At 38.9% G+C, this 14397-nt stretch overlaps 1 protein-coding gene across 16 annotated transcripts in view; it reads left to right on the forward strand.

Moving 5' to 3' along the window:
- SYNE2 (spectrin repeat containing nuclear envelope protein 2) overlaps positions 1-14397 on the forward strand; it is a 374252-nt gene that overhangs the window by 104697 nt on the left and 255158 nt on the right. For all 16 annotated transcript variants that reach the window (XM_037984103.2, XM_037984105.2, XM_037984100.2 and 13 more), the window contains 4 exons: positions 581-777; positions 7070-7170; positions 9524-9625; positions 13351-13488. In XM_037984103.2, the coding sequence (XP_037840031.2) occupies positions 581-777; positions 7070-7170; positions 9524-9625; positions 13351-13488 (538 nt within the window). The remainder of the gene's footprint in view (positions 1-580; positions 778-7069; positions 7171-9523; positions 9626-13350; positions 13489-14397) is intronic.

Raw genomic sequence — 14397 nt, forward strand, 5'->3', positions numbered from 1 at the left:
TTGTTTATCCATTCATCTGTCATGATGGGTTTTAAGCAGAGGAGTGACAAGGTCTATCTATCTAGTGAGCTACAGGCCATTGATTGCACACAATGTATCATTTAATTTGTCCCACTGAAAAAGAAAGTGATTTCCTCTAGTGAGGGACCTTCCCTGTATGTAGAAGTTTAAAGGCAGGCTTAAGCCAACAGATTTGGTAATGAAAGGCATCCATCTCGGGTGAATATCATTATCTCCTGGAGGGCTTTTTTAAAGGCACAGATTTCAGGCCCACCTTCAGAGTTTGATTCAGTAGGTATGGGATTTGGCCTGAGAATTTGCATTTCTAACACCTGCACCCCGGGTGATACTGTTGCTGCTGGCTCAGGAACCAAATTTTGAGAATCAGTGTTCTGTGGTATTTTGAGTTTCATCAAACTTGGCATTTTCCTTTAATTTGATCACAAGATTAAAAATTTTATCTAGCATGATGTATCTAATTTACTTGATTTGACAAGTTTTAATTACTATTGAATGTAGTGGAGGGGTGTGTTACATTATTTTTAATGGTATTTATCATGTTTTTGTCCTTTTATGATAGCTATGAGTCTGTCAGTGTGACAGATTTTAAGTCAAGTTGGAGAAATGGGATGGCTTTTTTGGCCATCATTCATGCCTTGCGACCAGACCTAATTGACATGAAGAGTGTGAAGCATAGATCCAACAAAGACAATCTGAGAGAGGCCTTCAGAATTGCAGAACGAGAATTAAAAATCCCCAGATTGCTGGAACCAGAAGGTAAAGAAGCTTCTTTGTTTTTAAAACAATCTTTAAGGCTTAGCATGAAGTTGATTTCAAAATAGTATCTATACATGAATAAACATAATAGCATTCTGTTGTAGTCCTGGAGGGCTTAACTTAAACTGTTTATCGAATTTTATATGATTAAACAATTCCTACCAATTGGTTAACTTCAGTAATTACAGGGGAAGCCACAGCTGAAAGCAAACAATGCTGTTATTGGGAATAATTTGAGCCTCTGTCTTGATTTTCTTCTATTATGTTCTGTGTTTTTTTCTTCTTGATTCTATTATTCTATTCTAAATCTCTTTTGTAAGATGTTTCTCTGAGTCTTGAATTAAAGTTGGTTATATGTCTCTCCTCACTCCCTCTGAGTTAAAGCTGAAACCTCTGTGAGAATAGAAACTGCTGCTTTCCCGTCTGTCCTTATATGGTTGGCCATTGATTCTGCTCAGTCTTGTTGGATTGTTAATGACAACATCCTGAGTACTGGTTAGTTTTACAGAGATCATCATCAAATTATAATTTAACTTTATAAAATTAAGATTTAAAAATTTTACTTCTTTCTCAAAAGCACTTTACTTTGGATTGTAATGTTTCATAATATAACCAAAGCTATTAAAAAAAACATTAAGGTAGTAATAGAGGTATACAGGATTAGTGAAAATTGTGATGAATGTGTAGGTCAAGCACGTATGAATTCTAGTCTCAGCTCTATTACTGGGGTGTGTATACAAATGTTTAGTGACTGGCCTCCCAAACAATGGGAAACATACACACATTTACACTATGATAGATTTGACTGATATTAAGGAATGTGTATTATTTTATGAATAATTATAACATTTATGATATGCTTTCTTATGGATTTCATATAGCCCCAAAATGCTTTTGTTGATTTTTGCCAAACTCTGTATCCATCTGTAATTGACTTAGGGTTGTATTTGCTGAAGAAATGTAGTTCTGACATGAATGTTAGTTTAGAATTTCCTTTATGTTAATAAGTGGAATAAGAGGTATATCAGAACTTCATTTGTTCTTCAGTGACATGAATGACTTCTTTGCTGAATTGAATACTAGAAGAATATTTTCTCAACTTTTGATGCTATTCACAACGCAACTAACAGCTTTAGACAGAACATATTTTTAAGATTTACCTGCATTATTAACATTTTATTCATCTCTTTTTTAGCAGTTAACAGAACAACAGTCAAGCCCTCATTTGCAGACTTCTGTGTTATAAATGCTACCGTCATGACTGATTTCAAGTTACCAATGTGCAATCACTAAACGCAGAATTAGAAAAAGATGTTCAGTACCACACCATGATATGTTGTTTCCGTCACATAGATACAATAGACAGATAGCCTCAGGAGCATATAGATAATAGTAAAATATAATACAATAATTGGGAAGTGATAAGTTTTGAGTATTTATTACCTATGCTTTTAATATAATTTGTGCATTTATATGATTTAATTTTTATTGATGATTTTTTCACAACCAGCTTACAAAAACTTCTGAACATTTAGCAATCAACTCTCTTAAGCTGATGTGAGTCAGCTAGTTCCAGCACACTCACTGCCCAGGTGACTGTGGATTTGTCACTTAATCTTTTTCGTTTTAAGCGGCTTTATTAAGAGATAATTCACATACCATATAATGTATCCATTTAAGTATACAAATTAGTGGTTTCTAGTATACAGCCTGCCCTCCGTGTCTATGGGTTCCATATCCATGGAGTCAGCCAACAATGGATTGAAAATATTTGGGGAAAAAGAAAAGCATTTGTCCTGAGCATATACAGACTTTTTTCTTGTCATTATTCCCTAAACAATACATGTTACACAATTGTATAACAACTATTTACATAGCATTTACATTGTATTGGATATTAAAAACAATCTAGAGATGAGTCCTAGAAGCAGTTCCTGTGGATACCAAGGAGAACTGTATTCACAAAATTGTTCAGTCATCATCACCGTTCATTTTAGAACGTGTTTGTCATCCCCAGAGGAACTCCTGTGACCATTAGCAATTACTCTCCGTTTGCCCCCAACCCCCCTCATGCCCCAGTGCTTTCTAATTACATTTCTATTACATTTCACATATACGGAATTATACAATACACGGTCTTTGTGACTGGCTTCTTTAACTTAGCAAAATATCTCCAAGGTTATCTATGTTGTGGCATGTATCAATACTTCATTCCTTTTTTTTTTTTTTTTGGAATGAGTCTTGCTCTGTTGCCCAGCAATCATGGCTCACTGCAACCTCCACCTCCTGGGTTACAGTGATTCTTGTGCCTTAGCCTCCTAAGTAGCCGGGACTACAGGTGTGTGCCACCATGCCTGGCTAATTTTTTGTATTTTTATTTTTTTTGAGGCAAGGTCTCACTCAGTCTCCCAAGCTGGAGTGCAGTGGTGTGATCTTGCCTCACCACAGCCTCCATCTCCTTGGTTCAAGTGATTCTTGTGCCTCAGCCTCTTGAGTAGCTGGGACTACAGGTGTGTGCCACCACGCCCGGCTAATTTTTTTGTATTTTTATTTTTTTTGAGGCAGGGTCTCACTCAGTCTCCCAAGCTGGAGTGCAGTGGTGTGATCTTGCCTCACCACAGCCTCCATCTCCTTGGTTCAAGTGATTCTCCTACCTCAGCCTTCTGAGTAGCTGGGTCTACTGGTGTGTGCCACTGTGCCTGGCAAATTTTTGTGTTTTTAGTAGAGATGGGGTTTTACTATGTTGTCCAGGCTGGTCTCGAACTCCTGGCTTCAAGCATTGGGCCGCCTCAGCCTCCCAAAGTGCCGGGATTACAGACGTGAGCCACCACACCTGGCCTCTTTTTGTATTTTTAAATAAACTTTCAGCAGGGTGCTGTGTCTCATGCCTGTAATCCCAGCACTTTGGGAGACGGAGGTGGGCAGACACGAGGTAAGGAGTTCAAGACCTAGCCTGACCAGCAGAAACCCCGTCTCTACTAAAAATACAAAATTAGCTGGGTGTGGTGGTACGCCTGTAATCCCAGTTACTGCCTCATCTGGCCGAGCTAGTGCTGATCAGAGTTCTCATGGTGAAGTTACTCTTTTCTCCCGCTTCTTTCCATACTGGGCTCTTTGGAGGGAAATCACTGCATAGCCCACACATGGGAGAGTTACACTCACTCTCCTTGATGGCAAATTATCTATGTAAATTATTTGAAGCTCTTCTGCTCAGAAATTTGTCTATTCTCCCCCATTTACTTACGTATTCAGTCATTTATTTATATCAATATGGGCTTATTGTACTACTATGTTTATTTTAAGGGTCAATTTTTTAAGAAGTCTCTTTACGCTCAAAGTTTTGGCCAGTGGGAGCTCTTTAGTTGGCTCCTGTGCTCCTTTGATATGTCCCCATCAGCATGGGGTTTGCTTGTTTGTTTTTGAGCATTTTCTTACTTTCTGGCCTGACAAGACGCTGCAGGCTCATCTTGTGTATTTCCTGCCCAAGTATTAGGATCGTCATTTCTCCAAGGAGCCCTGGCTCTTTTTATTGGAGAATGGTATTAGAAACCAAGATCTGGGTGCTACCTGTGCTCTTTGCTACTGGTATTTAGCCTCTGGGGACTTCAGGTTTTGGTAAGAGTTGAATTTAGGTGATATTTATAAGCTCACAGCCTAATGTGAACTTAGAACTTGTATGTGAGCTTATAGCCTTATTTATTTATTTATTTATTTATTTATTTATTTATTTAGAGATTGGAGTATCTTGCTCTGTCTCCCAGGCTGGAGTGCAGTGGCTCAATCTTGGCTCACTGCAACCTTCGCCTCCTGGGTTCAAGCAATTCTCCTGCTTCAGGCTCCCAAGTAGCTGGGATTATAGACATGTGCCACCATGCCTGGCTAATTTTCGCATTTTTAGTAGAGAGAGGGTTTTGCCCTGTTGGCCAGGATGGTCTAGTACTCCTGACCTCAGGTGATTTGCCGCCTCGGCCTCACAAAGTGCTAGGATTACAGGCTTAAGCCACCATGCTTGGTCTGCCTACAGCTGTATTTCTATAGTTTGGACATTGGTCTGCCTTCATGTTGGTTGTTACTAATTCTTGTTGACTTTTTACCCCTATCTTTTTTTCCCCCCTTCCTTTTTTACCTTCTTTTCTCCCTTTCCTTGTCTTTTGTCTTTTCTTTTTGGCTTTTCATTGTCTTTTGTTTTTCCTTTATTTTTTCTCATGCTTTTGTCCTGTTTCTGATGACTGTCTGTTTTAAATACTTTTCTTATATTGTGATTCTCCAAATCTTTATTATTAGTATAAAATATTTTTTCCATTTTTGTATGTATGAATAACCAGGCAACTAACGAAATAGACACTATAGTAAAAACAAATTTTCTCTGCATAATTGCCCATAATTCATTATAAATGGCTTAAATAATAGCTCAAAAATATGAAATGCATCATGATTATTTATCCAAACCAAATACCTTAGTCATATTTGAATAAGGAAACTATTTTGACATAATATTGTTAACACATTTAATCTTCACGCGTGGCTTCATATATAATGAGAAGTTTTGTAAAGCGATATCTAAATAAGCCAGTATCATTATTTTATGTATCTCTTGATGTTTATATCTTTTTCAGTTAAAGATAGAATAACTTAATTCTTAAAAATTCTTCCTATATTGAAACCCTACCCTCAGCTTTTTATTGCTAATTTTATATGCTTACTGCCTTGAATTACATTGTTTGCAAATGGATTGATTTATTTTCTACTTCAGGTGACTTAGAGCACTCATTGAACCTAGTAAATATGTTCACTAAAGTATGCATGGTGTGTTGTATTTGTTTGTTACTTGTTTTTCTCCTAACCTTAAACTCCTTGAGGGGCAGTTAATGTTTTAAGGCATCTAGCATCTACTAGTGGAATGAATAGAGGGTTGAAGCATAAGATCTCCAAAGGCGGGGACCATGCCTTACATATCCTTGTAGCCCCTGCCTGTGACCCACAGTTATTGGCTCTCTGTAAATATTTGTTGCTTTAAGTTTAACTTAATAAATAAACTGAAGTTTTTTTAAAAAAATAATCTTTATTGCTTGTTTAGGTCAAGGAACACCTCCAAATTAGGTGTTCATTTTGTCTGTGACATATTGCATCCCACTTTTTGTGATTTTATGATCTCCTTCACTTATTAGATGCCTGGAGAAGTTCTGTACTTTACAGAATTTATATGCCTGGCACAGTGTCTTATGCTAGCTACTTGTGAGGCTGAGGTCGGAAGACTGCTTGAGGCCAGGAGTTTGAGACCAGCCTGGACAACATAGAGAGACCCTGTCTAAAATAAATAAAAAATAAGATAAATAGGAGTTTGTAGTCTTTTTTTTTTTTTTTTTTTTGAGACCGAGTCTCGCTCTGTCGCCCAGGCTGGAGTGCAGTGGCCGGATCTCAGCTCACTGCAAGCTCCGCCTCCCGGGTTCCCGTCATTCTCCTGCCTCAGCCTCCCGAGTAGCTGGGACTACAGGCGCCCGCCACCTCGCCCGGCTAGTTTTTTGTATTTTTTAGTAGAGACGGGGTTTCACCGTGTTAGCCAGGATGGTCTCGATCTCCTGACCTCGTGATCCGCCCGCCTCGGCCTCCCAAAGTGCTGGGATTACAGGCTTGAGCCACCGCGCCCGGCCGAGTTTGTAGTCTTTAAAATTTTGTTTAATTCAGCATTTTGCAGACTTATTTCACGATGGACTCTTAATGCAACACAAAGCCTGGCCCGTAGAAGGCTCTCAGTAGATTTACTTGTTCTATGAATGAATGAACAAACTCTGTGAATGTCTTAGATAAGCTTTCCATACAATATATGCTTTTGGAGATGCTTTACTGCACACATGCCAAGACCAAGGTGTCAGGAATGCATTCTAATTGCTGTATGTTCCTGCATTCCTGGAGGAATTTCTGCACCATGTGTCTAGAAAGAGGAATGCTTTATTTTCTCCTCTTCATCCTCTCTGACTACTTATGCCCTCAGACATACCCCCATAGTGACACTTTATTATTAGAAAACTGAGACTGTGCACATACTAGTGTCAGGATTTAACCCCCCAGCTATCTCTGTGTATAGATCTAAGCTCAGTCTAGATCTAAGCTCTTAGCCACTGTACAGTCTTGCAGCAAGGCTGAGTAAACAGAGATTGGATGGCTGGGTGATTACTTTGGTGCATTTCCAGAGCCTATGAACTAAATGGCAGAGGCTATGGCATAGCCCATTCTTGAATATTCATTATAGCAGATGTATAACAGCTAATTGATAGTGTGGTGTATCTTGCAGATGTGGACGTTGTTGATCCTGATGAAAAGTCCATCATGACCTATGTGGCACAGTTTCTGCAGTATTCCAAAGATGCACCTGGGACTGGAGAGGAGGCTCGGGTATGTTTTCATATGCATAAGTCAAGCTCATTTTAGTTGTATCCTGCTAATGGTTTAATTTTTAAAATCAAGATATAATTTGCATACAGAACTTAAATGTACAGTTTAATGAGCATACACCCCTGTAAATCATACTTCAATCATGATATAAAACATATCTGGTACCCAGAATATTCCATTGGGCACCTTTTCTGTCTCTGCTTCCTACTCCAGGCAACCAGCATTCTAATTTCTGTTACTGTAGGTTAGTGTTGAATGTTCTTTTTTTTTTTTTTTTTTAGGTTCAAAGGGATAATTTATTAAACTTTACTGAATTATCTGAAACAACTTTCCGATAGGCACTATATAAGACAAATGAAGTTAAACTTTTAAAAATCTAAAGATATAAAATTTTTGTTTATTATAATATTCTATTTTTTTTAATTTTTTTATTTATTTTTTTTGAGACAGAGTCTCACTCTGTCGCCCAGGTTGGAGTGCAGTGGCATGATCTTGGCTTACAGTAACATCTGTCTTCCCATTCAAGTGATTATCATACCTCAGCCTCCCAAGTAGCTGGAATTATAGGCTCGTGCCACCATACTCAGCTGATTTTTGTATATTTGGTAGAGATGGGTTTCACCATGTTGACCAGGCTGGTCTTGAACTCCTAACTTCAAGTGATCCACCCATCTTGGCCTCCCAGAGTGCTGGGATTATAGGAGTGAGCCACTGTGCCTGGCCTATCAAATTTTTATGTATTATAATATTTATTACCTTTATTGAGATATAATTTATATACCATAAAATTCATCTATTTAATATGTTTGTTTCAATGGTTGTTGGTGTATTTACATGATTGGGCAACCTTCACCATCATCTAATTTTAGCACATTTCCAGTTTGTCTATTCTTTAGCTTCATATAAATGAAATTGTGTGATTCATATAAATGGAAGTGTTGTATTCTATTGTTAATCCCTAGTTGTTGATATACTCCTGAATTACTATTGTTTGTTTGTTTGTTTGTTTGTTTAGATAGAGTCTCACTCTGTTATCCAGGCTAGAGTACAGTGGCGTGATCTTGGCTCACTGCAACCTCTGCCTGCCAGGCTCAAATGATTCTCGTGCCTCAGACTCCCGATAGCTGGGATTACAGGCGTGGACCATCCTGCCTGGCTAATTTTTGTATTTTTAGTAGAGACAGGATTTCACCATGTTGGCCAGGCTGGTCTCAAACTCTTGGCCTCAAGTGATCTACCTGCCTTGGCCTCCCAAAGTGCTTGGGATTGTAGGTGTGAGCCACTGCGCCCAGCCTTGCATAACTATTAGATTGCCATTTGATTATTCAGTTTTTCTCCTTTACTTTCAGTGAGTACACAAAATAGTGTGGGTGGAAACTTCATAAAAATTGCTGAGCTGAAAAGAAACTCTTATTCTGCTTCTAAGATGATAAATGAGTGCTGTGAATTTAGTAAAATGTTTGAGAATATTACTTAAAAAAGTATTTTAAACCACATGTTTGCATGCATTTTCAGACATGTTTACATGCATTTTATTTGACAAATTGGGCCTATGTTTTTCCAGCTGTTAAGTTTGAGGCAATAAGCCAGATTGTTGCTGACTCTGGAAGAGAGTCTCAAGCTGAGATGCAGGCTTATAATTCAGTTCACTTATTTCTGGCCTGCTGAGGAGCTATTCTTTTCTAATTAATTTTCATATTAAAAAAATAAAATGCAAGATTCAACTGTCCATGAAATTGAGTGCAAAAATATTAGAAAACTTTTGCTTAATAGGGAAAAACAAAGTAAATGAAGGTTAAAGAAGGGTGGAAATAAGATATAACTTCTTTGTCCTATAGCAGTAAAATTGGCTTCCAAATGTAAGCAAGTTTACCACCTAAGCAAGAATCTACGGAAAAAGTAATTGTTGTTCATATCTTGATGATAGTATAGCTAAAAACCTTTGGTACTGTTATTTTTAGGCTCTCGAAAGTGTTTGAGTTATTTTTGATGTCAGTGTTTCTGCAGGGTGTGAACATCTCTTGAATTACCCCATATTTCGATTTATTGGAAGGCAGTCTTCTGAAATGCCTGCTATAAAGAAATGATTTAGAATAATGTTCTCCAAGCCAAAATGGGGGAGGGGGTGCATTGCTTGCCCATTTCTTTAGCACATTGTCATGTTCAGATGCTAGTTCCAATCTGGTTTAAAATTTAAGGTGTTATGTGAACAAGTGATATTACTCTTTGGCATAATGAATCATTGGTGTGTAATGATGGCATTATTTCACTGCTGTTTCAAGTTGTTAATTTTTTTGTTAAAAAAACCAAGTCTGTTTAAAATATAGTTTAATTGTGTGTGTGTAAAATACAGGGAAAGGTGAAAGATGCTCTGGTCTGGTTAACTCTGCAAAAGGAAAAACTACAGAAGTTGCTAAAGGATCCAGAAAATGATACCTACTTTAAAAAGTATAATGTAAGTATGATTTTAAACAGCTGTTTGTAATTTAATTTTTAAGGGATGAGCAGTAAGTATGTTTTTGGAAAACTCTTTCAGGGTTAAGTATTTTAAATATTAAATTCACTGAAGGTTTTAAGGCTTAATTCTAGCACTGTACTTCAGAAACTAAGGTGCATGTGATTCACTGGGGTAGTCCTGTTAAAATGCACATTCTGGTTCAGAATTCTGGGGCAGGGCCTGAGTTTTTGCATTTCTAACAAGGTCTCAGATGATGTTGATTCTGCTCGTTTTTGGAGTACTTTGAGCAGCATGGTTCTGGAGCAGGGGTTGGCCCATTTTGTAAATAAAATGTTGTTGGAACAGAGCTACACCCATTTAAGCATTGCCAGTCACTACTTTCACACTATAACCCCAGAGTTGAGTAGTCGTGATAGAGACCATATGGCTCTTAAAGCCTGAGATATTGACTGTCTTGCCCCTTACAGTAAAAGTTTTCCAGTCCCTGGTTTAAAGCAGAACATGCTTTTTATTTTTATTTTTATTTTTATTTTTATTTTTATTTTTTGAGACAGAGTTTCGCTCTTGTTGCCGAGGCTGGAATGCAGTGGCGTGATCTCGGCTCACCACAACCTCTGCCTCCTGGGTTCAAGCAATTATCCTGCTTCAGTCTCCCAAGTAGCTGGAGTTACAGGCATGCACCACCACGCCCAGCTAATTTTGTATTTTTAGTAGAGACGGGGTTTCTCCATGTTGGTCAGGCTAGTCTCGAACTCCTGACCTCAGGTGATCCACCTGCCTTGGCGTCCCAAAGTGCTGGGATTATAGGCGTGAGCCACAGCACCCAGCCCCAGAACATGCTTTTTAGAATGAATACAGAGCCTCAACTGAGAGTCCTTTGAGAAATAATGACAGCTGTGATTATTACCACATATTGAGCATTTCCTTTTTTTTTTTTTTTTTTTTTTTTTTGGAGGTAGAATCTTGCGCTGTGGCCCAGGCTCAAGTACAGTGGCACGATCTTGGCTCACTACAATCTCTGCCTCCTGGGTTCAAGCGATTCTCATGCTTCAGTCTCCAGAGTAGCTGGGATTACAGGCACCTGCCACCAGGCCCAGCTAATTTTTGTATTTTTAGTAGAGATGGGTTTTCACCATGTTGGCCAGGCTGGTCTGGAACTCCTGACCTCAAGTGATCCACCTGCCTCAGCCTCCTAAAGTGCTGGGATTACAGGCGTGAGCCACCACACCTGGCCATGTTGAACATTTTCTATGTAGCAGATACCTTGCTGATTTGCATTTCACATGTTAAAATATCTTGCTGAGCTTGGTATTATTCCAGTTTTACAGATAAAGATAATAAGTGGCTTATTTAAGGTTACATGGCTACTAAAAGGGTAGAGATGGGACTTGAATGGAAGTCTAGCTTTAAAGTCCTAGCTGTTTTTGCATTGTGATGCTTCTCTGGGGTAAGTAGTTATTCACTGTACAGCCTTGAAAGAGACTTAACAGGAAACAAAGCAAAGGTTCCTCAGTCCTGTTTCTTAGAGTCCATTGTCTATGCAGTGCTGTGCTTCTCCCCAGTGCTCTGTCCTGAACAAGCTGCAGATACTGTCAGGTACCTACATAGCACTTAGCACCTCTAGGCCTCTAGGATGGAGGCCTAGACATGACTTAACATGTCTGTTAAGTCAAAGAGTTGGATAAGTCCAGCCTTTCAACTGTAACATTCAGTGGGTTGTGCAACTTGCTAGCCATACTTTCCTTTTTGCTTTGGAAGCATCAGGGAAGGAAGGGATCAAACATCTTTTTCTTCCTTTGGTCTGAACTGCACAGGCTTCTTGACCTTCTTCCCTTAGCTCTGGTCTAAGATTTTTTTCTCGACAAAGTGCTCATCTTTTACTGAAAGTGCATTGTTCTCACATATGCCTTTGATTTAATAATGTATCACAGATTCAGGTTTCCTAAATAGAATTCAGGTTTTATGAAGTCATTAATTATCAGAATTCAAGTAAATTATCCTTTGACTTTTTCATAACATTGCATTTAAAATGCTGTCAATAATTCTGGATAATGTTTTAAATGACATTTAAAACATTAATGCTGATCCTTGGAACAGCATTTGAACAGTATGGTTCTAGAGCAGAGGTTGGCCCATTTTGTGAATAAAATGTTATTGGAACAGAGCCACACCTATTTATATATTGTCAGTAGCTACTTTCACACTACAACCCCAGAGCTGAGTAGTTAACTATGGCCAGTTGCAGTGGCTCATGTCTGTCATCTCAGCACTTTGGGAGGTGAGGCAGGTGGATCACTTGAGCCCAGGAGTTCAAAACCAGCCTGGACAACATAGTGAAACCCTGTCTCTACAAAAAATACCAAAAAAAAAAAAAATTAGCCGGACGTGGTGGTGCACCCCTGTAGTGCCAGCTGCTCAGGAGACTGAGGTGGGAGGATCACTTGAGCCCAGGAGGCAGAGGTTGCAGTGAGCCAACATCATGCCACTGAACTTCAGCCTGGGCAATAGAGCCAGATCCTGTCTCCAAAAAAAGAAAAAAAAAAAAACCCATGTAATTGATAACTCTTTTTTTTTTTTTTTTTTTTCCTGAGACAGGATATCTCTCTGTCTCCCAGGCTGTGATGCAGTGGCCCAATCACTGCAACCTCTGCCTCCTGGGCTGAAGCCATCCTCCCACTTCAGCCTCTTGAGTAGCTGGGACTATAGGTGTGTGCCAGCATGCCTAGCTAATTTTTTGTATTTTTGGTCGATACGGAGTTTTGCCATGTTGCCCAGGCTAGTTTTGAACTCCTGGGCTCAAGTGGTGCACCTGCCTCAGCCTCCCAAATTGCTAGGATTACAGTCGTGAGCCACAATGCCTGGCCAATTGATAACTCTTTTTTTTTTTTTTTTTTTTTGAGACAGAGTCTCTGTCACCAGGCTGGAGTGCAGTGGCGCGAACTCAGCTCACTGCAACCTCTGCCTCCCAAGTTCAAGTGATTCTTCTGCCTCCGCCTCCCGAGTAGCTGGGACTATAGGTGTACGCCACCACGCCAAGCTAATTTTTGTATTTTTAGTAGAGGTGGGGTTTCACTATGTTGGCCAGGATGGTCTCAATCTCTTGACCTTGTGATCCTTCCACCTCGGCCTCCCAAAGTGCTGGGATTACAGGCATGAGCCACCGCACCCGGCCTGGTAACTCTTAAATACCCGTATTTCACACAAATGTGAACCAAGAAAAAGCTTTACTTATTAAATGTTTGAAGGCAAAGTGTTTTTCAAAGTTTATATAAAATAAATTGAGAAGAATAAGCTGAAGCTCAGTTATTCATGAACACTTTGAAAATTGCTTATAATATGACTACTGCTATCATATAATTTTCACATTCATTCATTCTTATTTTGTTGTGAGCGCATACTTGGGGAGAACAAACAAACTCATATTTTCCATGTGGCATCATGATCTGTCCTGTAACCCAGTGACCTTCCTGCTCCATTCCAGTAGAAATCCAACAATACCGACACAAAGCACAGAGTGAGGTGTATGACATTATGCTGGTGTCCAGTTATCACAGTGCACTGAAGAAGGAAATCAGAGCAGAGAGGGGATACTGGATTCAGGGGATTTTACCTTTAAGTAAAAACTTAAATATATCCTATACCTATAGACCTCAAAATAACAGATTATATGATATAAATGGAATTAAACATTTTCAGTCTTTAAAATACTCTTCTAATTGTAGAGCCTGCTGTCCTTTATGGAGTCATTCAATGAAGAAAAAAAGTCCTTTTTGGATGTCCTGTCAATAAAATGGGATCCGGATGAGCTGGACAAGGATCATTTACAGTTGAGAGAAGCCTGGGATGGCCTCGATCACCAGGTGACTGTTTATGTTGATTAGAAGAACATTTTCAGGCCAGAATCAGTGGCTAACACCTGTAATCCCAGAACTTTGGGAGACCAAGGGTGGGTGGATCACTTGCAGTCAGGAGTTTGATACCAGCCTGGCCAACGTGGCAAAACCCTGCCTCTACTAAAATTACAGAAATTAGCAGGGTGTGTTGGTGGGCACCTGTAATCCAGATACTTGGGAGGCTGAGGCATAAAATCGCTTGAACCCGGGAGGTGGAGGTTGCAGTGAACTGGGATCGCACCACTGCACTCCAATCTGGGCGACAGAATGAGACTCTGTCTCAAAAAAAAAAAAAAAAAAAAAAAGAGCATTTTCAAAGGGCAGCTTTGTTTTTTTGGATGAGGGTTTTACTTTAAACTTCCATGAGAAATTCTGTAAAAGACAGTGTAGGTGCTTCATCAGAAAATGGGATAGTGTTTTTATATTTTCTCCATGGCATCATTTGGGTAGTGATCATCTTTTAAGTAGGGATTTTTTGTGTTCTGCTTAGAGAAAATGCAAGCTTATCCAAGCTTGATATATTTGCTATCAATTCTTGGTTTGCTACAGTAGATTATCTATATTTTGATTGACCTGTGGCTTCTTCTCTACTATCATGTATCAATATCAGTAGATGCTTGAAAGAAGTAGGAACAAATCCACAGAGTGTGTGTAAGGATGAATTTGTGCATGTGTGTCTGAATATATCTGTATAATTTCAATCCATTTCAATTTATTGAGACGTAGTTTATGGCCCAGCATATGGTACATAACTTTGTGCACTTGAACACATATTCTGCAGTCATTGGGTATAATATTCTATAAATGTTAAATTTTTTAAAAATTCAATTTAATTTTTAATTTTTACTGGTACATAGTAGGTGCATATATTTTTGG

Source organism: Chlorocebus sabaeus, chromosome 24, assembly GCF_047675955.1.
Source record: "Chlorocebus sabaeus isolate Y175 chromosome 24, mChlSab1.0.hap1, whole genome shotgun sequence".
Taxonomy (NCBI): domain Eukaryota; kingdom Metazoa; phylum Chordata; class Mammalia; order Primates; family Cercopithecidae; genus Chlorocebus; species Chlorocebus sabaeus.